This window comes from Symphalangus syndactylus, chromosome 24, assembly GCF_028878055.3.
Source record: "Symphalangus syndactylus isolate Jambi chromosome 24, NHGRI_mSymSyn1-v2.1_pri, whole genome shotgun sequence".
NCBI lineage: Eukaryota > Metazoa > Chordata > Mammalia > Primates > Hylobatidae > Symphalangus > Symphalangus syndactylus.
In genome coordinates, this window is record NC_072446.2 from 28,942,181 (window position 1) to 28,967,930 (window position 25,750).

Sequence of the window (25,750 nt, forward strand, 5' to 3'; positions counted from 1 at the left end):
TGGGAGGCGGAGGTTGCGATGAGTCAAGATCATGCCACTGCACTCCAGCCAGGGCAACAAGAGCGAAACTCAGTCTTAAAAAAAAAAAGACTAATCTTGAACATATGGAGCTCCATGGTGGCCAGGAAGCTCTAGGCATCAAGTCTGCAGCAGCCTCCAGCTCTGTCCAGCTCTGAGCTCCCCAATGTGCAGTGGAGCACGGCATGAACTTGGCAGCCAGGCTCTGACCAGGAGCGGCATCCCGTTCAATGTCTCCTCTTCAAGACCCCATTTCTTACACTTGGCTTGTTCCAGCCAACTTTTGACTTAGCTCCTCACTAGAGATTTTGGCAGTCATTCTGCCTGGACCTAATAGCCAGAGTGAGAAGCAGATCAGCACAAAAGTTCAATGTGAGAGTCCTGGAGCCAGCTTGTAGGGCTCCAAGTCCCAGCTCTGGCCCTTATTAGCTATGTGACCGTCAGGCAAAGAACAGCTTCTCTGACTCTGCATCTTCATTGGTAAAAAGGGGACAGTAATAATTCCTACCTCAGAGTTGTTTGGATGGAAAATTTGTAACAGACATGGAAGAGTCTAGTACAGCAACTAGCCAAGCATAGGCAGGCGATCTAAAGCTAACTTTGGCCAATTAAGCAAAAACGGAGTGTATTAAAAAGGATCAGAAATTCTCAGATCATTTGGAAAGCTAGACAAGACTTGAGGCTTGGGCGGGTGCAGTGGCTCGCACCTGTAATACCAGCACTTTGGGAGGCTGAGGCGGGAGGATCACTTGAGGTCAGGAGTTTGAGAACAGCCTGGCCAAAATAGTGAAACCCTGTCTCTGCTAAGAATACAAACAATTAGCCAGATGTGATGGCGCGTGCCTATAGTTCCACCTACTCAGGAGGCTGAGGCAGGAGAATTGCTTGAACCCAGGAGGTGGAGGTTGCAGTGAGCTGAGATAGCACCACTACACTCCAGCCTGGGCGACAGAACAAGACTGTCTAAAAAAAAAAAAAAGACTTGAGACTTCCAGGAATGACATTGCAGGGCTGATCTGATGGTGCTACTGCCACTGAGCACCAACTGCTACAGTTTGCATCCTTGCCACTTCTACACCAGGAACTCAATTTTGCAGGTACTGTTGTCACAGTTATCACACAAAAGAGCGCTCCCAATCCCTTCCCTGAGTCAAAGTGTGGCACAGGTGCATCCCTGGTCCCCATGCCTGGCCCTAGCTAAGGGAAGGCTGGGAAAGTCCGTGTCTAGCATTTTCAGCTACTCTTAAGTGGAGGTAGTTATTGCACCCCATGAAGTCTCATAAAATAGGGGATTCCCTGGAGACAAGAAGGGGTTCAGATACCAGGCACCCAGACCCAATAACAAATGTCCAATATTACCCACAACAAAGACAAATATCATCAATGTAGAACAATAAGAGATATTGATACCCTATGACCTTGTTACATCTCTGTCATTTTATGCATTGAGATCAAAATCCAAACACCAGGAGGCCCTCTGGTAAAGAGTGCTGGCTGCCTACCCAACATTCTTCCCTTCTCCCTTAGTGTCAGAACCCCTTTGTTATTAGGGATAGTCACATACCCAGCAAATAAGCCACATCCCCCAGCCTCCATTCCAGGAAGGGGTGGGTGCTTAGTGAGATGGAAGCAGAAGTCATTGGGTGGAGCTTTTGGGAAAGCTCTTTAAAAGCGCCCTTTGCTCTTCTCCCCTTTCCTCCATTTTCCCTTCCGCAAACACAGTATTGGCAGCTAGAGCTCCAGTAGTCATCTTGTAGCAAACCTAACATTGGAAGCCATTTGTCAAGGTTGGCAGGGCAGAAATACAGCCTCTGAGTATCTGATGACCTGTCCTGCCAGCCCTGGACTCCGTAACATTATTTTTCTTTTATGTGGTGGAAAAAATAAACCTGCTTCTCGTTTAAACCATTGTTAGTTTGAGTCTCTCTTCCTAGCAGCTGAAGGTAATTCCTTACTAATACCAGCTGCCCTCAGTAGTTTCACAGGTGCTTCTCTTCTAGCAATCCAAGATGTCATCATCCTCTGGTGCATAAGAAAATCCCAGGAATGCACTTGAGGCCCCAGAGCTGCTGGCTGCAGTGTCAGGGGTACAGCCAATGGACTTGGACACAGCTTCCTGGGTGAACTCTGGGTCAAAATGCTTCAAGTCAGCAGGTCCTGCCTGTCAATAAAAGCCAACGATGAGAAGAAAACACCAGGGTCAGAGCTGCCAAAGGAGCCCAAATCCTCAGAGAGGGATGTCAGGCCTCTGTGAGTGCCCCATGCTTCACAGTCATCCATACTTGACTGTCACTTTCCTGTGCATTTACATTGATCATTTTATTCCTCTCACCCCCTGGTATTCTGCCTCCACACCAATCCTTAGACAAGTCAGTTAATCAACATAACACTTACTGAATGCCTACCATGTACTGTTCATGGCACTGGGAACACAGAACAAGACAAAGTGAGCCGCTGCATTCATGGAGCTTACATTGTGTAGGGGGCAGGAGGATCGATAATAAGCATATGTACAAATAGATAACTTAGGATGGTGATAGGTTCTATGAAGAAGATAAAATAGGGTGATATGGTAGAGATTGACTGGGGCTGCTCTAGCTATTTTGGAGGAGGACCTGTGAGGGAGATTACAAAAATGATCACAAATTTTCCATTTCCCATCTAGAGGTGGAGGCTATTTCTCCATTCCTTTAATGTAAGTCAGCCATATGACTTGGTTAGGCCAATGGGACATTACCAAATATGACACAAGCAGAGGCTGGAAAATTGCACATCAGGAGTTGCTCTCTTGCTGTACTTCTAACCCTGAGGCCACCATGTGAACAGCCCCAGACTAGCCTGCTGGAGCACGAGAGGCTCATGAAGAACTCAGTTGCCCTGGCTGCCTGCCAACTCCCAGGCATGGGAGTGAGGCAATTCTAGAACAACAACTGCCAACTGTCCTGCTAGCTGACCACAGATATGAGAGAGCTCCACAGACACCAGCTGGCCTGGCTTAGACTTAAAAAAACCACATAGAATCCAAACAAAATAATTTTTTTTAAGAGACAAGGTCTTTTTTGCCCTGTCACCCAGGCTGGAGTGCACTGGCATGATCACAGCTCACTATAGCTTCGACATCCCAGGCTCGAGCGAGCCTCCCACCTCAGCCTCCTGAGCAGCTGGGCATGCAGCCCCACACCCGGCTAATTTTCTATTTTTCTATAAAGATGGGGGTCTCGCCATGTTGCCCAGGCTGGTCTTGAACTCCTGGCCTCAAGCAATGCTAATGGCTTGGCCTCACAAAGTGCTGGGGTTACAGATATGAGCTACCATGCCCAGCCAAAAGATTGTTGTTTTAAGCTACCTAGTTTTGGAATTGCTTGTTATGCACCAAGAGCTAACCAATACAGTCTCTCTGTGGAGGAGGCCTGGGTTTTATGAAGTAAGCAGGTGAGGAAGGGAGAGGGCTTGCAAATCTGCTTTAGAGTGTGAGTCGGGCTATGGAGCCAAACAGATCACAGTTTCTACCTTCTCAATAAGGCTACAAGACAAGATAGTCCCAGCCCAGCACTCAGAGTTCCGAGATCAGAATGTGCATCCTGGCCCTTATTAGTTGTGTGGCCCTAGAAGAAAATGATACTAAAGAGACTTACTGAAGACCTCACAAATGGTAGGTGACAAAACCAGGAATCCAGCTCCGGAGTGTCTCATTCTAAAGTCCATTCGTCTCTGCCTAGTATTCCATGTATGGTTCTCTCTCCAGGGTATAAGTTCGACATTATCTTCACTGTCTTTTTTAAATCCCAAGGAAAAGAAGCTTTTCTGGTGCCTGGCCCAAGTGTATCCTATCTGATCCAGTGCCCAAAGACAAGTTCATGACTAGGTAATTAAACAAAGGAGAAATGTAAATGGTGAATTAACATTGGCAGTGTTTGGTATACAGGCTGTTTCGATGGAAGGGGCTTGGCACCATGCTTTACAGGTAGACCACACAGCCTCACACGCCCACCTCCAGTAGGACTCCTTTCATTCACACTGCCACTACCAATTAACATTGCAAAACCAGCACTTTGGGAGGCCAAGGCGGGCGGATCACTTGAGGTCAGGAGTTTGAGACCAGCCTGGCCAACATGGTGAAACTCCGTCTCTACTAAAAATACAGCAACAAAAAAATTAGCCAGGTGTGGTGCTGAGCGCCTATAGTTCCAGCTACTCGGGAGGCTGGGGCATGAGAATTGCTTGAACCTGGAGAGGCAGAGCTTGCAGTGAGCTGAGATTGTGCCACTTCACTCCAGCCTGGGCAACAGAGCAAGACTCCATCTCAAAAATATAAAAATAAAAGCCAAGCACCTTGGCTCATGCCTGTAATCCCAGCACTTCGGGAGGCTGTGGTGGGCAGATCATTGAGGTCAGGAGTTCAAGACCAGCCTGGCCAACATAGTAAAACCCCATCTCTACTAAAAATACAAAAAGTAGCCAGGTGTGGTGGCACATGCCTGTAGTCCCAGCCACTCGGGAGGCTGAGGCAGGAGAATTGCTTGAACCAAGAAGACAGAGGTTGCCATGAGCCGAGATTGCGCCACTGCACTCCAGCCTGGGCAACAAAGTGAGACTCCACCTCAATAAAATAAAATAAAATAAAAATAAAAATGAAAATAACAACTGGCCAGGTGTGGTGGCTCACACCTGTTATCCCAGCACTTTGGGAAGCTGAGGGGGTGGATCACTTGAGTCCAGGAGTTCAAGATCAGCCTGGGCTACACAGGAAAACCTCATTTGTACAAAAAATACAAATTAGCTAGGTGTGGTGGCACCCACTTCTCAACTACTCAGGAGGTTGAGGTAGGAGGATGGCTTGAGCTCAGGAGGTAGAGGTTGCAGTAGGCAGAGATCATGCCACTGCACGCCAGCCTGGGTGATAGAGTGAGACCCTGTCTCAAAAAATAAATAAATTTTAAAAACTAACCATCTTTACTATAAGACAAAGAAATACACATTAAAACAATTAAGAGATGTTGTTTTTTACTTACCAAGTTTGCAAAGTAAAAAACAATAACCGCACATGCTTCAGAGGGCAAGCAAGATGAGAACTCTCCAGCAAGTGCCGCTGGTAGGAAGTAGATAGTTCTCCCTTCCACACAGTGAAAAGGTAGTATGAATCAACAATCTAAAAATGGCTGGGTGCAGTGGCTCACACCTGTAGTCCCAGCATTTTGGGAGGCCAAGGCGGGTGGATCACTTGGGGCCAGGAGTTCGAGACCAGCCTGGCCAATATGGTGAAACCCTGTTTCTACCAAAAATGCAAAAATTAGCCAGGTGTGGTGCCCATGCCTATAATCACAAATACTCGGGAGGCTGAGACATGAGAATTGCTTGAACCTGAGATCATGCCACTGCACTCCAACGTGGGCGACAGAGTGAGACTCTGTCTCAAAATAAATAAATAAATAAATAAAATAAAAAATAAAAAAAAAATCTAAAAAAGTTAGCATTGGGAATTCCCCATCTGGAATCCATCTTAAGGAAATGACCAGAATTCTGGGCAAAGACATATACTTAAAGCTGTTCATCAGCACATGATGATAAAGAAAAAACATGGTAACAACCGTAAGATTGCCATTAGGAACATGGGTGAGTAAATTATGTTACCAACATAAGATTGAAATATTATGCAGCCACTAAAAATTGTATTTATAAAATTTTTTACATGAGGAAATTATAACAGTTTTTAGCCAAAAAAGGAGGAAGATATATAGATGAATAAACACACACACACACACACACACACATATAGATATTATAAAGTAGGACCTAATTAGGTTAAAAAAAAAAAACCAGTGGTGGCTCACGCCTGTAATCCCAGCACTTTGGGAGGCTGAGGCCGGCGGATCACGAGGTCAGGAGATCGAGATCATCCTGGCTAACATGGTGAAACCCCATCTCTACTAAAAATACAAAAAATTAGCCAGGCGTGGTGGCAGAAGCCTGTAGTCCCAGCTACTCGGGAGGCTGAGGCAGAAGAATGGTGTGAACCCAGGAGGCAGAGCTTACAGTGAGCCAAGACTGCACCACTGCACTCCAGCCTGGGCAACAGAGTGAGACTCCATCTCAAGAAAAAACAAAACAAAACAAACAAAAAAAAACACATAGAAAAGTGACTGGAAGGAAATATGCCAGTGGTTTCCCTTAAGTAGTGAGATAATAAGCGTTTCCCCACTGCTACTTTAAACTTTTCTGTTTTACGTACATTCCTTTTTTTTTTTTTTTTTTTTTTGAGATGAAGTCTCCCTCTGTTGCCTAGGCTGGAGTGCAATGGCATGATCTTGGCTCACTGTGACCCTCGCCTCCCAGGTTCAACCTATTCTCCCACCTCAGCCTCCCGAGTAGCAGGGATTACAGGTGTGCACCACCATGTCTGGCTAATTTTTGTATTTTTAGTAAAGATGGAGTTTCACTATGTTGGCTACACTGGTCTTAAACTCCTGACCTCAAGTAATCTGCCCGCCTCAGCCTCCCAAACTGCTGAGATTACAGTCGTGAGCCACTGTGCCTGGCCTGTGTTTTACATACTTTTTATAAGAATACATGTCATTTTTATTATCAGGAAAAAGTCTATAAATAGAACAAGATAAAATATCTCTAAAGGGCTTGGCCCTATGTGGGTGTGCTATGTGACACAGAGCACTTCACAAACTGTAAAAGTGTCTGCAGCCAGAGTTATTTATTGTTGCTCAAGATAATGGAGCAGCAACATGGCTTTTTATCCAAGAGCTGCACCTGTAGTCAGGACCAGTTCTGTCTCTAACTGACTGTGTAGCCTAGGACAAATGACTGAGCTTCTTGGACCCCCAATTTTTCCATCTGGATAAGGAGAGTTGGCATGCATAGCAAGCTCCCCTAGCCCCAGAAATCCAGCGTCCAGAATGCTGTGACCTCTTACCACATTTGGGTTGAAGGGTGGAGTTAGCCTCTTGTGGTACAGGTCATCCCAGTTTATGGGGCTGAAGAATACATGGTTCTTAATCTCAAGCTGCAGGAAGTGCAGAAAAAAGGTGCTGGTTAGAAGTAGCCCTCCCCATGGGTGCTCTCACCTCACCCCCACATCCTCCAGAGCTCCACCAGCAACTGGCTGTCAACTGGAAATTAACTTGCAGTTCTGGCTAGTTTCCTGGGACAAGAGAGTTTTGCAGCCAAGCCTCTCTCATCATCCAGAATCCAAACCCTTCTCCCCATTACAGCATCTGTTTATTCCAAAACTATTTACTGAGCATCTTCTCTGGGCACCGACCCTTTGCCAGGCTTTGGGGGTGTCAGTGAATAATACATCAGAATCTGCTCTGGGGGTGAGGGAGTACCAGTGGGAGCTTGGAGACCCCTCCCCTCACTCTGCTTCAGTATGTCTTGAGTTTTCCAGTATGCAAACCAGAGAAGTAGACTAAATCAACTCACTAGGGAAGGTTTGAAAAATAAAGCCCCCAAGAAGACCTTCAGATTCCCAGACACCCAGATTTTAGGACTCAGCCCTGGTCATGATTCACCACCTTTCCTAATCAAAATCAACATTGGCACCAACTTCTTTCCATCACATCCTCTATCTGTGTTTCTCAAATAATTATTCTCCACCTCCCTATATCAGGAACCCCAGTGGGCTGGTTAACAACCCAGAACCAAAATATCTCCATAAAAGGCTGGGTGCAGTGGCTCACGCACTTTGGGAGGCCAAGGCAGGTGAATCACCTGAGGTCAGGAGTTCATGACCAATCTGGCCAACATGGTGAAACCTCGTCTCTACAAAAATAGAAAAATTAGCCAGGCGTGGTGGTGTGTGCCTGTAATCCTAGCTACTTGGGAGGCTGAGGCAGGAGAATTGCTTGAACCTGGGAGGCCAAGGTTGCATTGAGCCGAGATCATGCCACTGCACTGCAGCCTGGGCAACACAGCAAGACTCTGTCTCAAAAAAAAAAAAAAAAAGCCTCCAAAAGAATACCCAAGAAATTGGTAACATTGGTTGCCTCTGAATTGAGGGACTGGGTGGCTGGAAGGACTTTTTCTGGATACTCTTTTGTACCCTTTGAATTTTGATCTATGTGAATGTATAACTTATTTTAAGAGTCATACATATTTTTTTAAGATGCAAATTTTTTTGCTTGGAACAGGAGACTTATCTTCATGGAAGCCCCTGTTCTTTAAGCTGTCCAGGAATAGGCAGCAGATGCCCTATGTTGTTACGATTTACAGTAACTGGAATGTAAAGCTTTTGGTACAAATACTTAAAAAGCACTTACTGTGTGCCAGACACTGCTGACAGTACTTTGCATATATTAATACTAATCCATTTTATCTTCAAAACGGCTATGTTAGGTGCTGTTATTACAATGGGGAAACTGCGGCTCACAGAGAGAAATTAAGCAACATGTCCAAGGTCCTGTCACTAGTAAGTGGTGAAGGAGGGATCTGAACCCAGGTAGTCTGCCTCATAGTCCATTCATCTTTTTTTTTTTTTTTTTTGAGAGAGTCTCACTCTGTTGCTGAGGCTGGAGTGCAGTGGCGCCCATCTCAGCTCACTGCAACCTCCACCCACCCCCAGGTTCAAGCAATTCTCGTGTCTCAGCCTCCTTAGTAGCTGGGATTACAGGCACCTGCCATCACACCTGGCTAATTTTTGTACTTTTAGTAGAGACCAGGTTTCGCCATGTTGGCCAGGCTGGTCTCGAACTCCTGACCTCAGGTGATCCGCCCGCCTTGGCCTCCCAAAGTGCTGGGATTATGGGTGTGAGCCACTGCACCTGGCCTAGTCCATTCATCTTAATATGTTAGAAAAGCAAGCAAACTCCTGGTGAGAAAAGTATTGTGGCCTTCTTTTTGTAAATCCAAATTACCTTGTGTTGAATAAAAAAAGTAGGATTATTTTTAAAGTGCCACTTTAATGAATGAATATAATGAATTTGCTAAGAATGGACTATGAATCATTTATCCCTATATCCCATTTGCCCAGCCTGGGGTCTGGCAAGGAAGAAGTACTCAGATATTTGTAAAAAGCAAGTGCTGGCTGGGCGCAGTGGCTCATGCCTGTAATCCTAGCACTTTGGGAGGCTGAGGCGGGCAGATCACTTGAGGTCAGGTGTTCGAGACCAGCCTGTCCAACATGGTGAAACCCCATCTCTACTAAAAAAATACAAAAATTAGCCAGGCATGGTGGCGGGTGCTTGTAGTCCCAGCTACTCAGTAGGCTGAGGCATTAGAATTGCTTGAACCTGGGAGGTGGAGGTTGCAGTGAGTCGAGATCACGCCACTGCACTCCAGCCTGGGTGACAGAGCGAGACTCAGTCTCAAAAAAAAAAAAAAAAAAAAAAAAAGGCTGGGCGCGGTGGCTCAAGCCTGTAATCCTAGCACTTTGGGAGGCCGAGGTGGGCGGATCACGAGGTCAGGAGTTCGAGACCATCCTGGCCAACATAGTGAAACCCTGTCTCTACTAAAAATACAAAAAAATTAGCAGGGCGTGGTGGCGGGCGCCTGTAGTCCCAGCTACTCGGGAGGCTGAGGCAGGAGAATGGTGTGAACCCGGGAGGCGGAGCTTGCAGTGAGCCGAGATGGTGCCACTGCACTCCAGCCTGGGGGACAGAGCCAGACTCTGACTCAAAAAAAAAAAAAAAAAAAAAAAAAAAAATACAAAAAATTAGCCGAGCGAGGTGGCGGGCACCTGTAGTCCCAGCTACTCGGGTGGCTGAGGCAGGAGAATGGCGTGAACCCCGGGGGGCGGAGCCTGCAGTGAGCCGAGATCGCGTCACTGCACTCCAGCCTGGGCGACAGCGAGACTATGTCTCAAAAAAAAAAAAAAAAAAAAAAAAAGGCCAAGCACGGTGGCTCACACCTGTAATCCCAGCACTTTGGGAGGCCGAGGTGGGCGGATCACAAGGTCAAAAGATTGAGACCATCTGGCCAACATGGTGAAACCCCATCTCTACTAAAAATACAAAAATTAGCTGGGCGTGGTAGTGCGTGCCTGTAGTCCCAGCTACTTGGGAGGCTGAGGCAGGAGAATCGCTTGAACTCGGGAGGCGGAGGTTCCAGTGAGACAAGATTGCACCACTGCACTCCAGCCTGGCAACAGAGCGAGACTCCATCTCAAAAGAAAAAAAAAAAAAAAGCAAATGCAGTCCACTCTCCGCAAAGAAGCCCGAGGAATCTTCTAAAAACTTAAATCAGGTCATGCCACACCTCTGCTCAAAACACCCTAAAACTGGCCACTCTCCTCCTTGTTCCCATAGCAGGACTTCTGCACATGCTGTGCCCTGTGTCTGGGGAGCCTTTGCTCAGTTGTCTTCATGGCTGCCTCTTTCTCATCCTTCAAGCCTCAGCTTAATTGTCACCTCCTCAGAGAGAACTCCCTGACCATGCCAGTATTAATTTGCCCCCCTCCCATTACTGTCTATCTCAGCTCATTATTCATTTTCTTCCTGACACTTGTCATACCTTGTGATAATTGTATATAATGTTTGGGTTTTTTGCCTGCTCCCAACCCCAAACTTTTTTTTTTTTGTTTTTGTTTTTGAGATGGATTTTTGCTCTTGTTGCCCAGGTGGAGTGCAATGGCGCGATCTCAGTTCACTGCAACCTCCGCCTCCCAGGTTCAAGTGATTCTCCTACCTCAGCCTCCCAAGTAGCCAGGATTACAGATGCCCACCACCACGCCCAGCTAATTTTTGGTATTTTTAGTAGAGACAGGGTTTACACCATGTTGGCCAGGCTGGTCTCGAACTTCTGACTTCAGGTGATCCACCCACTCTCGCCTCCCAAAGTGCTGGGATTACAGGCGTGAATACCGCACCTGGCCCCCACCCCAAACTTAATAAGGACAGAGACCCAGCCTATTGAATCCCTAACACCTAGCTCAATACCTGGCACATAGTTGGTGCTTAGTAAATATTGATTGACTAAGAGAACTAGACTAGAGAAAGTAGTCAGCTAGTAGCAGTAGTGAATTTCCAAATGAACAAGTGAGCAGCGCCTGGTTTTAGAAGGCAGCAGGATGTATATTAATGTGCTTCTGAGCTGCCTCTGCAGGAAGCTGCGAGCCCCATGGGGGTCAGTGCTCCACTGGCAGGTCACCTACGAAGTCTGCTTTGGAGCCCAGCCGCTGCCTCTGGTCCTTGTGGAGAAGGCTTTGCAGGAGGTCACAGGCAGCCACCGTCCGGCCCCCGGGGATCTGTAGCGGCTGGTGCAGAATGTTCTCATACATCTGGGACACGTCTTGGCTGTAGAAGGGCGGCTGGGGAGAGAGGGAGAGCAGCTGGAAGATCACCTGTGCAAAAGTGAACACAGGCTCGGGGAGACTTGAAGCAAGGTGGGCGGCTGGGAGGATTCAGTATGACCCCTGTCTTGTGCAATGGCTCACATGGTAGACTGGAAAGAGACAGGACTCCAGGCTTCCGGCACAATGGAGAGAGTTGCTAGGAAGGCCAGAAGTCTCTTCCCACCAGTGTGAGGCCCATCTCTTTTCATCTAGCTTGCACACCGACTTTGCATTTGGCAACATTTGCACTTTCACCTTAATCATTTCACCTCAGCCTCATAACCATCCTCCAAGAGAGTTGTAATTTTTCAGATAAGAAAACAAGGCTCAGAGCAATTATGTGGCACAGTTAGGAAGACAGCCAGGCCCCAAACCATATCCAGGGTCCCCTTCTCTTTCTCACTATTCTTCCTCCCACACCTCTTCCAGCTGTTCCTTCCCCTTAATCCACAGAGTTTGTTCCTTCCTAGGGACCAAGCTATGCTGGTGAAACCACTCCAAAGCAAAGCATGGCCTAGGGCAAATCTACACATGCCTCTACCTAAGCAAGCAGCCTAGGACTGGGGTCAGGGATTGGTTCCACAACCTATCAGGACTGTGATCTCCCTTGGTCTCAATTTCCCTATCAGCAAAATATGATTAACTCCATTTCCTGCTGTGTCAGCCTCCAAAGGCTATTTTGAGGCACCCAAGGTGAGACAGTGTTTTGTAAACTAACTTTTTTTTTTTTTTTTTTTTTTTGAGACAGAGTCTCCCTCCGTCACCCAGACTGGATGTGCGGTGGTGCGATCTCGGTTCACTGCAGCCTCTGCCTCCCAAGTTCAAGTGATTCTCCTGCCTCAGCCTCCCGAGTAACTGGGATTACAGGTGCCCACCACCACGCCCAGCTAATTTTTGTATTTTTAGTAGAGATGGGGTTTCACCATGTTGGCCAGGCTGGTCTTGAACTCCTGACCTCAGGTGATCCACCTGCCTTAGCCTCCCAAAGTGATGGGATTATGGGTGTGAGCCACCGCCCCTGGCCTAAACTAACATTATTGAAAAAAAATAATAATTCACATATTCGCCTTGGCGTTATCTTTTTTAGTCTGGAATGAAGAGGTGGCTTGCTCATTTTCCTGGACAGAGCTTGCGTAGACCACATGAGAGATAGACCCATCCCTAGCCAGATAGCCCTTGTCGACGGCTACCCCTGACTCACCAGGCCATGGAGCATCTCATAGAGGACTGCCCCCAAGCACCACCAGTCCACTGCCCGATCATAAGGCTCTTTCCGAAGCACTTCAGGTGCCAAGTACTGTTAGAAGGAAACACACTTATTTGAAATAAGTCGTTAAGCCTCAGTTGCCCCAGCTGTAAATAAGGCACTTGGAGGAACATGACCAAGAGCTGACCCTGCTGTGCGTGTGCTCTGTGGCTGTGCGTGTGTTCATGCATCAGTCATTCAGCAAAGGCCTGCTTTCTGCAGGGCCCTTTGCCACGGGTTGGGGATGTAGAAGAGGTCAGCCAGGACTGCTTTGTGCAATTTACATGGTGTGTACCACACAAAAGCACCAGCCAAAAGGGTAAAGGGGGCTGCAATCATGGCTGTGATCCACTCACCAAGCTGCAACACTAGTTCAGAGGTATTATCCGGCAACTTTATTTTTGTTTCAAGCGGTGCTTTTTCTAATTAGTCTGCCTGGAGGGGATGCCTTTTTCTATTTTTGCAAAGGCATTCAGTGGGCTATCTGTGTCCTGGGAACGGAAGGCCCCAGGAGTACTCTCACAGGGCAGTGTAGAGACTAATGTGAGTGTAAGTAAAAGTAAATGTGGCATATCCTTGTGCTGGAAACTCTAGGGTCAGACGGGAGGGTCAGGAAGGAGGGGGTGACCCCTGAGCTATTGATAAATAAGTGTACACCATGTCTGTATGCCTTGTATGAGGAAGAGAACCTGGGAACAAAAAGTAGAGGCTTACTGACTTTAGCCTGGTGTCTCTGCCACTGAGTCAGGGGCAAGGTCTCAGCAACAGGAAAAGCTGCTCTGAGAGACCGTGTGGGTCTAGGGAAGGGCAGAATCACACAGACCCGAGCCCTGGTTGGTGTGTGGTCTCAGGCAGGGCATTTAACCTCTCAGAACCTGGTTTTCTCATCCTAAAAATGAATATGCCAAATCCCTCCTAGACGTCGTTCTAAGATGCCAACATGTGTGCTGGCCCTCGAACAATGGGAGCAACCATGGCTACTCTTGCCTATGCCCCCCAACATCACAGCAGTGGCTGAGTCATGGTAAAGGTGATGTGTTGGGGCCACATGTCTCCTACATGAGCTGGGGTTCCATATCCTTTGTTCCCGTCCCTAGCAACGTCCAAGGAAGGGATGGCTGTACTGTCAGGCTTTGGGGGGCTGGCTTTATCCAGCAAACACCACCCGCCATGCACAAACACAGACAATGGCTCCTGCTCAGAGAGGTCATCCGACCATCAGCTACCCTAGAACCAAAGTGAGGAGGCCATTAGATCCAAGACCTAGTTTTTCAAGCACATGGAGAAAAAGAGAGCAGATGAGGTCCTGTCTCATGCCAGGTGGGGAGGAGTCTCCCAGTCTGTAGCCTCAGCCCTTCAACCCTCACCCTGATGTCTGTCTAGCCACTGGGGGCCCCTTCAGGTCCAAGGTCCAAGGTCCAAGACTGGTGGGAATTCAAATAAAGTTTTTTTTTTTTTTTTGAGACAAAGTCTCGCTCTTGTCCCCCAGGCTGGAGTGCAATGGCACAATCTCGGCTCACTGCAACCTCTGCTTCCCGGGTTCAAGCGATTCTCCCACCTCAGCCTCCTGAGTAGCTGGGATTACAGGTGCCTGCCACTATGCCTGGCTAATTTTTGTATTTTTAGTAGAGACGGGGTTTCACCATGTTGGCCAGGCTGGTGTCGAACTACTGACCTCAGGTGATCTGCCTGCCTTGGCCTCCCAAAGTGTTGAGATTACAGGCGTTAGCCACCACGCCTGGCCCAAAGAAAGGTTTTAACTTCAGGGCTGCAGAGAGACCTTGGTAGGACATGTAGACATGTCTGAATGACTGCTGAGATCTGCAAATTGTAACCCTCCCGTCTCTTGGCAGCTGGAAGATGGACATGGACCTGTGGTTTACACTTGCCAGCCCAGGTCTTAACTCTCAGGCCAGGCCCTCTTGTTGCACGTGGACTGCAGATTAATAGTGTCCAATACAGCAGCCACTGGCCACACGTGGCTATCGAACACTTAAAATGTGGCTGCTCCAAATTGAGATGGGCTGTAAGTGTTAAAATTCATGCCAGATTTTCAAGACTTAGTTAGAAAAAAAAAAAAAATGAATACAATAGTTCAACCAGTTTTATACTGATGGTATGTTGAAATGAGAATATTGGATATATTGGGTTAAATAAAATACATCATTAAAATTAATTTCACCTGTTACTTTCTTACGTTTTAAATGTGGCTGCTGGAAATTTTTAAATTGTGTATGTGGTTTGCATTTCTATTTCTTTCTTTCTTTTTTTTTGAGATGGAGTTTCACTCTTGTTGCCCCGGCTGGAGTGCAGTGGCACGATCCTGGCTCATTGCAACCTCCGCCTCCTGTATTCAAGCGATTCTCCTGCCTCAGCCTCCCAAGTAGCTGGGACTACAGGTGCCCGTCACCGTGCCCAGCTAATTTTTTTCTATTTTTAGTAGAGACGGGGTTTCACCATGTTACCCAGGCTGGTCTCAAACTCCTGACCTCAGGTGATGCACCTACCTCAGCCTCCCAAAGTGCTGGGATTACAGGCATTAGCCACCGCCCCCAGCCTGCGTTTCTATTTCTATTTCTACTGGATAGCACTGCGGTAGAGCTTCACCAGCGGCTAGCTGGCTGGGTCTCAGCAGTCCTAGAACTGGTGTCCCCATTACACAGATGAGGAAACCAAGATTCAGTGTATAGCCAACTCAGGAGAAAAGCTTGGGTCAAAGGAGTGAGTCCCCTTCACTGTAACCTGTTGGCTGTAATCAGGAGCTGTGGCCTCACCCACTCATGACCTCCCCTCTCCTGGAATGTTTATGCTTACCTCAGGGGTACCACAGAAGGTGGATGTGGTCTCTTCAGGCTCTACGCCTTCCTTGCAGAGGCCAAAATCTGTCAGCACCACGTGTCCCTGAGAATGAGGGAGAGAATGGGCTGGAAGGTGGTATAAGCCAAGGGTATGGCCAGGCCTAACCCCAAAGCCCAGATGCCACACCCCAGAGCAGCAGCTGTGGGATCTGATGCCCAGGCACAGGCTGGAGGCTCCACTCCAACCCAGGGCTCCTGGACTGGATGCCAGGAGCAGCACAGGGGGCCAGGTGGGCACATGCATTCCACTGTCTTCCCACAGCTCATCACAAACTCAGACCCACCCCTACAACAGTGGCAGCTTGTGGACAGAAACCCCCTAGACAGAGGCTGGGGACTCAGAAAGCAATCATACCTTGTGGCAGCTGGGCAGGAAGGTAGAGTGAGTAGATACTGTGGGGTTCTGCCTGGATCCCTCTTCTGAAACCAGGGTACAGAAGAACCATGCCTATCCCCATCCCCCTGCTGCTAGAACATTGCCCGCACCCAAAGTTATGCCCGCTCCCTAGGAGCAATCCGTGTTCAGGGGCACAAAGGCCCATCCTCTTTGCTTCATTTTGGGACAATCCTAGACAGCCATCCCAGCTCAGGCCCTCCCCACCCCTGCAAGATCAGCTGAGGCCCCACTGGCAACCACAACGCAGGTGAGCTTCTTCCTTTGCCCAATCCTGTTTTTTCACCCCTTTAAAAGTGTTCTCTTTTGAGAATGTTCCCCAATAAAGCTTCTGCCTCCTCTCCATCTCAGAGTCTGTTTCCACGGAGCCCAGTCTAAGACAAACTCCACTAGCCCCCACCTGGCTCCACCCCTGCCACCTTGTATACATGCATGCACATATATACATGTACAGTCTCATGTGCACATATGCATGTGTGTGCATGGGCACACACACACACATGCTCAAATGCCTCCTCTACCTATATGCATGCATGTACAATGCACACACACCCATGCACACAGACTCATGGTCAGATAATGTACCTGTGCAACCATGTCCACACACACACACACACACACACACACACACACACACCAACCTGGCAGTCCAAGAGAATGTTCTCTGGTTTCAGGTCCCTGCAGAAAATAAGAGAAAAGAGCCTTGAGGTGTCTCAGCCATTTAGTGAGGAGAGTTGGAGACCTGGGTGGGGGGGTGGTCCTGGCAAGAGAACTATTCATGGAGGTTCCCAGAGATGCAGAGGGAGAGCCCAGGAAGGCTGGGTACTTGGACCTCGGAGGAGGAGACTCCAACCCTACCCAAAACAAAGGACCAAGTCCACCAGGATTTCATCAGGATTTAGGGTCCACACAACCCCTAGCTGTTGGAGCAAGAAAGGCCTGGTCCTGGCTCTGAGCCACAGGCAGGCCTCACCTGTAAATGATGTTGAGGGAGTGCAGGTAGCCAATGGCGCTGGCCACCTCAGCAGTGTAGAACCTGGCCCGGGGCTCCAGGAACCGGCGCTCCCGCTGCAGGTGGAAGAAGAGCTGGAGAGGAGGAGGAGTGTGATAGGAGTTACTGGGTGGCTGCTGTAGGGCTAGGGCGCACCTGCTCCCCGCACTGTGTGGCTGAGAGCTCACTCCCTCTCTGACCTGCAGCATTCTTCCTACCAAAAGAGTGCATGCTGGTCCCCGCCCCACACAGCAGTCCTGGGTGTCCAAAGAGTCAGCAGAAGAAGAGATGAGTTAGCATTGCTTAAGCACCTCCTGTGTTCCAGATTCCAAGTCAGGCCCTTCCACATCTCTTATTTAATCCTCATGACAACCTTCAAGGTACAAATGTCATGCTAGTTTCATGTAAGAGGAAGCTGGGCGGGGGTCAGAATGGCTAGGCGACTTGCCCAAGGTCATGTAGCTTATAATTGGCAGAGCTGGCATTTGAACCTGCGTGGTTCAAAGATTATGCTTTTCCATCAATCCAGGCGATAAGATGATACAGTTGTCAGACTGAGCTCAGGTTAGATCCACCCATAGGCCAATGTTTTTGGACTATTTTGCTGGCATGGAAAGCCCTTCACTTAGGGATGCAGGACAAAAACCCCCCTCTTGGCATCATTCTGAAAGGCATGAGGTCACGCAGGTTAACTCTGGGGTCACTGAGTGGAGCCCCACTACATTTTGCCATCTTGACCAGAGAGACAGAGTGAAGCCCAGGAGGGAGCCCCGCTTGTCCCAGCTGTGCTTCTGGGTCACGAGGTGGCCTGAGGTCTCTGTTTACCACAGTGACCAGTCAATCCCACCCTGTGGCCTATGGGGCAAAATGGGAACACTAGAAACCTTGACCGTGAGCTCCTCTTAGCATTGACCTTTCCTGGGTCTATCAAAGTGCATCTATGGGCAACTCTGAATGAGGCAGGCAAGAAAGCATTATGGTGGGAAGTCTAACAGACCTGAATTCAAGTCCTAACTCTACCAGGTATGGGCTGGGTGGCCTTGAGCAAATGATTACCTCCCTGAACCTCAGTTTCTTCAGCTACAAAATGGGTCTATTGTAAGATGAGGTGAGATCATTCCAGAACTTGGCATGCAGTGGGCATGTGGGAGGGACAGCTCCCAGCCGAGAGCCAGCCCAGGGAAGCCTCCCTATGGGCCCACCCACCTCTCCCCCGTTGACATAGTCGAGCACGAAGTAGAGCTTCTCAGGTGTCTGGAAGGAGTAGCGCAGGCCCACGAGGAAGGGATGCCGCACATTCTTCAGAAGCACACTGCGCTCTGCCATGATGTGGCTCTGCTGTGGAGTCACAAAGAGAGGGGTCCATGTCACAGCCCACAACAGCCCCTTTTATTCCCGCTCAGCCAATATAAGCTTGTGGGTGGGAGTCATCCTACCCAGGACTTGCTCATGCCCCTGCTCAAACACCACAATGGCTCCCTATTGCCCTCAGAGCCAGGCCCAAGTTCCTTCCTTAGTATTCAGGGCTCAGGGTGGTCAGCCTCATCCTAAGCTAGTTCATGTGGGCACCGCTCTAGCCCCTAGATCAGAGCTTCTTGCCCCTGGAGTGAAAAGCAAAGGCATGTGTGAGGCCTACATAAATGAGTTCCTAAGGGAAAGAAGCCACGCACTATCCATATTCATGCATTTGCTCGTGCTATTTCCTCTTCCTGGATGTCGCACCCTCTTTTCAGACCATCAGAATCCCACCGTCAAGGCCAGCTGCACTGCTGCCTCCCTCAGGAAGACCTCCCATTCCCATCCCCTACTGACACCTTGTTAACATTAATCACTCTTTTCTCTGAGTCCCCTGATCTCCTATGCAATCCTCTCTCTGGGCCTGCTCTGGCCTACTAATGGAGTGAGGTGTTAAAGGAACTCAGGTCAGCTGAGGCATCAAGAAATCCACGATGGGGCTGAGTGTGGTAGCTCATGCCTGTAATCCCAGCACTTTGGGAGGCTGAGGCCAGCAGATATCTTGAGGCCAGGAGCCTGACCAACATGGCAAAACCCCATCTCTACTAAAAATACAAAAATTAGCCAGGGGTGGTGGCAGGTGCCTTTAATCTCAGCTACTCAGGAGGCTGAGGCATGAGATCACTTGAACTCAGGAGGTGGAGGCTGCAGTGAGCTGAGATGGTGCCATTGCACTCCAGCCTGGGTGACAGAGCAAGACTCCATCTCAACAACAACAAAAGAAGTCCATGATGTGCTGTGCATGTAGCTCATGCCTCTAATCCCAGCACTTTGGGAGGCTGAGGCGGGAGGATTGCTTGAGCCCAGGAGTTTGAGGCTGCAGCAAGCTGTGATTGCACTACTGCACTCCAGCCACATGGCCTGATGGCATGAAGGGTCTTTAGAGAGAATAAAGTGGGGCTCCACATTATACAGATAGGGAGCCTGCCACTCGGAGCGGGCAGAAGACTTGTCCATCGTGGAACCTGCATTTCCCAGGGGAAGGCAAAGCCAGGCTGGTTTTCCTGAAAGCCCTATGGTGAGGTGGCTTGGCCTGCTTTCTTTGAGAAGGGCCACCATCCTGCGTACCACCCCCCCTCTACCCTTTGTTGTGACCACTTCTGCACCCAGCCCCATGGACCTGTCAGAGGTGGGACCCATCTTTGAAAGCCACCCTAGGCTGGGGTTTGAGAAGCAGAAGAGGAAACACCTGTGCCCGAGCTCTGGTACCTCTTTGTTCTTTAAGATGGACTTTTTCTGCAGCACCTTCACTGCATAGAACGTCCCATCAGACTTGCGCTTGGCCAGCAGGACCTGAACAGAAACACGAATTTGAGGCCCTGTAGGTGACTTTGGACTTCCCAACAGCATTACAAGGCCTCCCGCCTGCCCCTGCTTTTGTCTGCAGGTGTGAGCGCTCTCTTCACACATACAAGTGGCAGCAGGGGCTGGAAGAGGCTGCAGAAGGGAAGACCCAGGCTGCAGAAGGGAAGACCCAGGCTTCCCACCCTCACCAAGTCACTCACCTTCCCGTAGTTCCCTTTGCCGATGACTTTGAGGAAGTCGAAGTCTGTGGGCCGGGCGCTGGGGGAAGTGGGAAAAACATGGATCAGCATTTGCAAGGTCTGGAAACCTGGTGCCTGAGAACAAACCTGGGCTTCTTTTTAACTTTAGAGTGGGGAAATACAGAGAGCCTTCCAGGAGCCATGCCTCCTCACCCCCGAAGAACCCCATGTTCTCCCAGCTGAGAGAGGGCTTGTAAGATTCACCCTGGCCCCAGGGCAACTCAAATTCAAGTTAAACAACAGGCAGAGTGGAGATAAAACCAGACATACTGCACAGAAGGCCTGCATAGAAGGCAGGGTTCTGGTACCCAAAGCCCCTGAGAAGGGCCTGAAGTGTGGGGAGTTGCTAACAATGCAGACATTTCGGGGGCATTGCAGGAAAAGGGTTCAGCATGGGCAGAGGCTGGGAAATTTGTGGGAGATAAAGCTGGGGAAAGGTCCTGGGCCCAGATGGCAGAGAGTCTTGAATGCTAGACCAGAGATTTTGGATTTTATTCCCAAGGCAAGGGGAGCCAGGTATGAGGGGAGTCAAGTAGGAAAGGTGCTTGAGGAACCAGAACTCACTTTGGGTTGGCTGAAGGCCCCAGGTTGATGTTCCCATTGGCCCTGGAGGGCTAAAGAAAGAAGTGATTACGATCAGCAGATCCCTACTCCTTGGCGACCTCCCTTTCTCCTGGCCCAGGCCCTGATCCCTTCTCCAACAACTCTACTAGGCCTGCCTGCCTTTTTCTTTTCTTTTTTTTCACCTGCCCGCCTCCCTCCCTCCCTTGCTCCTTCTACCCACCCACAAATCCACTTACCCACCATCTTACCCACTTCTCAAAACAGCCTTGGGAGGCAGCTGGCTGTTGTGCTAATTGAATAGGTGAGGAAACTGAGGCCCTGAGAGGAGTTGCCCAGGGTCTCACAGGCAACCAGGTTGGGATAGAACCCAGGTGTCTTCATGACAAATCCCATGATTTTTCCAGTTCATCTTGAAGCCCTATTTCAAATCTCTCCTCTATTCACCCTGCAAGTGACTCATTTCTGTGTGCTTGCAGTGACCCTCTCAGCCCCTAACATTGTCTGGGACCCACAGATTTCCTTAGCCTCGGGAGGAAGTGAGCCCCCTGATGATGGGTGGGGGACCAAGAACCACTCACCTGTGGACTGGGGGTCCCAGCTGGGCTAGAGTTCATTCTGTAGCAATGATCAGGCAGCTCTGGGGGGGACAGGGAGGAGCAGGCATGAGAGAGCTGGTGCTGGGGTGTCAGCTCCGCCCATCCAGGGCTTCAGGCACCACTGCCCTCTCCATCCTCCCCTACCTGTGCACCTGCCACCGCCTGAGGGCTCCCTACCCCAGAGGTAAGCAATCCCTGCATGAATGGAACAAGAAATGATATCCCCTGGACCCAGACTTCCTAACAAACATCTCAGAAGGGATAAAGGGGGATGCTCAGGGTGTGGCCCCTCCCAGGCTGATTCTTTTCAAGAGTTGAGGACACCCAGGGCAACAAGACCCCTGTGAGCCAGGGTAGCTCCAGAAGTCCAAGACGGCCAGGGCTGGAAGGACCTTTTCAGGGCATAAAGTCTGAACCTGTCCCCCATTTCACAGGTGGAAGGCCTGTGGCCTAAAAAAGGACCTTCCTAAGGCCACACAGCCTTGTGAAGCACAGGCTGGGCTCTCCGGACTCCCATAGAGGAACAATGGCAACCCTGAATTACTGGGCGCACTCCCAGCTGGGCTCTGTGCTATGATCTCCTTGCCACAAGGAATTCTGCCCAACGCCTCAGGAAAGGCAGCTGTCCTGGAAGCCTTGGGCTGGGGCCACAGAGAGACCCAAGACTGGCCAGTATCTATTCGGGGCCAAACAACAGAAGGTGTGACCAGCTGATCTATGTGGCCAGGAATAGTGTCTTCCTTGCTTCCACCCTGCAGGGGAGAGGAGGCCAGGGTGCCCAGGTCCCGCCACAGATTGCTTGGGGCCCCACAGCCTCATCCTTGCTTGGCAAAGGCTGAGAGCAGAGGTCTCACCTGAGAGCCCAGTTGCTGTGCATCTCAAGACCTTAGTCTTGGTCCACTGTGGGGCCTGGGCTGCAGCCCAGCCTCTCTGAGTAGAGATTTCCTGTCTTTACAAGGGGGGGTCCTGGAGCACCAACCTCATGGCCTTCTTGGGAACAGAGAAAGTGAAGGCGAACTGAGAGGATCCCCCAGCTCGGGCTGCCCTGAGGCCCAGCCCTGCCAAGCCTTAAGAGCAAGCTGCAGAACTGCTAAGGAAGCGCAGCCTGCCCCTAGCCAATGCCAGACGTGTGTGCTGCTGCAAACAGCCCACAACACTGCCACACCCTCTCCTGGGCTGACCCCAATGGCCCTTCGGCCAGGACCTGGCCTCCCTGGTCCCACATACCTGCGAGTCTGAGGACAGGCCTCTAGGAGAATCAGCAGCTGGAACTGAAGACAGGCAGTGGACAAGAGAGCCTCTCTCTGTTCTCCCAACAAGGGCCTAAGTGTCTGTGCCCGGTGCCGGCCTGGCCCCAGCACAGAGCTCACAGCTCCCGGCAGCCTCGAGGGGGCTGGTTGATGTCACGCGGGATCCAGCAGAGCTTAACATGGGACTGGAGACATCTGTTCCCTGGGGAACACCATCTCACCCTGGCGGGGACGTGGGAGGGGTGGGCAGTAGCCCCAGGGCAGCCCTGGAGACCCTCGGGGCTTGTTAGACTGTTTGGGTCAGTGTGTGTGCGGCATGGTATGTACTGTGTGAGTGTTTTGTGCATAGAGTGCTTCCGTGTGTGTCTGTCTGTGGCTCTGTATTTCAGGTATTTGTGTCGGTTTGTATGAGTCTGAGTAGATGGTTGCATGTTTGTGTCAGTGTGACCACATTTGTACATACACATCAGCATATGTCTGTGCATCTGTGACTGTGTGCGTCACTGTATCTCAGTGTGTGGTGTGTATATGGATGTGTTTCAGCGTGTCTCTGTGTAGTACACGTCAGTGTGTATCTTTGTATGTGAATGTGCTGTGTCAGTGTGTGTGCATGTGGGTGAGTGTGAGTCTGTGTGGATGTCTGTGTGTTCAGAGCAGTATGGGTATCTATTCATATGTGTGTATAGGTAAGTCATTGTGTGTCTGTGTTCATATTGGTGTATATCAGTGAATTTACTCTGGGGTGTGTGTGTGTGTGCATGTGGGTGTGCACACATGCGTGCGTGTAGGGGCCTGTGTATATGAACCCTGTGTAGACCATCTGGAGCTGAAGAAAAAGTCCCACAGACATCAGCCATGGCAGCTGAGAGCCCTTCGCCTCCCAAAAACCTGCAGATGTTTCAGAGGAAGGAACCTGGAGCCTGGGTGTCTAGCTCAGTCCAGCCTGCCTTGGTCTTTACTGAGCACTTGGTCCTTTGGGCCTTTCCCTGCGGGCCCCTCAAGGGCTCTGGCCCAGTCCTCAGGGCAGGCCTGGTTGGCCCATGACTCTCCTGCTGTGTAAGAAATGGTCCCAGAGAGCACCCTGGCTCCTGAAGGCCTTGCTGCCTGGGGCGGTCATTAGGTACTCACAAGGTCCCTTCCTCTCCCCAGGATCCCGAGGGGTGGGCAGTTGTTCTCAGGAATAAAGGAGTGGATGGGCCCACAGCCCCCGCCCTTCTCAAACTTTGTGTGGCTACAGTATACTACAGGAGAGGGACACATGGGGCTAGGGCCCAGAAAGTTGGTCAGGGAGGGAACTGAGCCCAGGGGCCTCAGGGGTTCTCTGTGGGCTCTGAAATGCAGAGGATCTGGAAGTGCTGACCAGAGAAAACCTGAGTGCACAGTATCAAAGCCTTCCATCTTGAACAAAATAGAAATGTGGAGCCAATTCATGATCAGCAGGATGTCATGTTGACGAAACACATACCCAGAACAAGGACATTTCTTTTCAAAAACAAGATCCTGATGTGGCCCTCATTCAGGAGCACTATTTATAACAGCAAAATAATTGTGCTAATAGTAACCTAAGTGTCCCACCACAGGGCACTTCAGAATGCTTGCCAGCTGCAAGAGCTCCCTCTCTTGACCATATACTGTGTCCAGATACGGTCCCATTTCTTTGTACCCCTTTTCAGCTAAACTCTTTAAAAGAGTTGTCTGGACTCCTTGTCTCCACTCCTCTTCCTGTTCTCTTTTGAGCCCATTCCAAACAGGCTGTCAACCCAACACTTCAGTGAAACCATGGACCAGTGACCTCTGTGTGCCAAAGCCAGTGATGAGTTCCTCATCCTCATCTTATTCAACTTCTCAGAAGAATCTGGTGCGCTCATGTTCCCCATTTGGCTTCAGGAACTCCTGGTTTTCCTTCTAGCTCACTGACTGCTCTTCCTCTATCTTTTGTGCTGGATTTTCCTCCTCTTTTTATCCTTAAACACTAAGCCTATCCCAGGGCTTAGTCTTTGGGCTTCTGTCTACGCGTACTTGTTCTTTAGTTGATCGCTACCATTGTAATGGTTTAACCAACTATACTTGTCAGTTCCCAAATCTCTCTCTCTAGTTCTGATTCTTTTTCTTTTCTTTCTCCTTCCTTCCTTCCTTCCTTCCTTCCTTCCTTCCTTCCTTCCTTCCTTCCTTTTTATTTTTTGACAGAGTCTTACTCTGTCACACCCAGGCTGGAGTGCAGTGGCGCTATCTCAACTCATTGCAACCTCTGCCTCCGAGGTTCAAGTAATACTCCCACCTCAGCCTCCTGAGTACCTAGGACTACAGGCACCTGCCACCATAGCCGGCTAATTTTTGTATTTTTTTAAGTAGAGATGGGGGTTTCACCATGTTGGCCAGGCTGGTCTCGAACTCCTGACCTCAAGTGATCTGCCTGTCTCGGCCTCCCAAAGTGCTGGGATTACAGGCATGAGCCACTGTGCCCAGCCTAGTCCTGATTCTCTCCTGAACTCTGGACTTAAATATTTAACTGCTTCCTTGACAATTCACTAGTTAGATGTCTAGGGGCATCTCAATCTTTATTTATTTATTTATTTATTTTTAAGAAAGAGTCTCACTCTGTTGCCCAGGCTGGAGTGCAATGGCACGATCTTGGCTAACTGCAACCTCTGCTTTCTGGTTCAAGCTATTCTCCTGCCTCAGCCTCCTGAGTAGCTGGGATTACAGGCACCCGCCACTGCGCCTGGCTAATTTTTGTATTTTTAGTAGAGACTGGGTTTCACCATGTTGGCCAGGCTGGTCTCGAACTCCTGACCTCATGTCATCCACCCGCCCCTGCCTCCCAAAGTGCTAGGATTACAGGTGTGAGCCACCATGCCCGGCCAAAGCATCTCAATCTTTTTTTTTTTTTTTTTTTTTTGAGACATAGTTTAGCTCTGCAGCCTGGCTGGTATCTGGAAGTTAACATGTCCAAAACAAAGGTCTTGACTCATATTCCTTCCACTCTGCCCCAGTCTGCTCCTCCCTCAGTCTTCAGCCTCAATAATGGCACTACCGCCTACTCAAAAGTTCAAGCCAGCAATTTTTGAGTTCATTCCAGAAAGCGTGCACCCTCAGTCCACCTCCATTCCATCATGAAATTCCATTCAAAATATATCCAGAAACCATTACTGCTCACCATCATTGCTGCAACCGCCCTGCTTGAGCCCCCATCATCACTTGCGTGGATTATTGCAATAGCTTCTCCACTGACTCCCTGCTTCTCCATTTACCTACTACAATCTTTCTCCATGAAAAGCCACGGTGAGTCTTAAAATGTAAATCAGATCATCTGCCTTAGTTGCTCAAAAATTCCAGTGGTTTCTCAACACACCTGGAATTAAAATCCAAAGCCTCAGCTGGGTGCAGTGGCTCACACCTGTAATCCCAGTGCTTCGGGAGGCCGAGGCGGGTGGATCATGAGGTCAAGAGATCGAAACCATCCTGGCCAACATGGTGAAACCCCGTCTCTACTAAAAAT

General features: G+C 49.5%; 1 protein-coding gene across 3 annotated transcripts; it reads right to left on the reverse strand.

Moving 5' to 3' along the window:
• On the reverse strand, nucleotides 1-25,750 carry SGK2 (serum/glucocorticoid regulated kinase 2). 3 transcript variants are annotated; one of them, XR_010119532.1, is made up of 14 exons: nucleotides 22,229-25,750; nucleotides 20,984-21,042; nucleotides 20,406-20,455; nucleotides 19,803-19,860; nucleotides 19,507-19,590; nucleotides 17,989-18,120; nucleotides 16,765-16,877; nucleotides 16,433-16,469; nucleotides 15,354-15,440; nucleotides 12,495-12,590; nucleotides 11,114-11,269; nucleotides 6,941-7,030; nucleotides 3,654-3,879; nucleotides 2,041-2,179 (listed from the first exon to the last, which is right to left on the reverse strand). XR_010119532.1 is itself a non-coding variant. In XM_063634200.1 (13 exons), the coding sequence occupies exons 2-13, from the start codon at nucleotides 21,017-21,019 to the stop codon at nucleotides 2,015-2,017; spliced, it is 1,104 nt and encodes a 367-aa protein (XP_063490270.1). In that variant the 5' UTR covers nucleotides 21,020-21,042; nucleotides 22,229-25,750; the 3' UTR covers nucleotides 1-2,014. The 3 variants fall into 3 exon arrangements, 2 of the variants coding, with proteins under 2 accessions (XP_063490270.1, XP_063490271.1); XM_063634200.1 differs by lacking the exon at nucleotides 3,654-3,879 and having other exon boundaries at nucleotides 1-2,179; XM_063634201.1 differs by lacking the exons at nucleotides 2,041-2,179; nucleotides 3,654-3,879; nucleotides 6,941-7,030; nucleotides 11,114-11,269; nucleotides 12,495-12,590 and having other exon boundaries at nucleotides 15,360-15,817.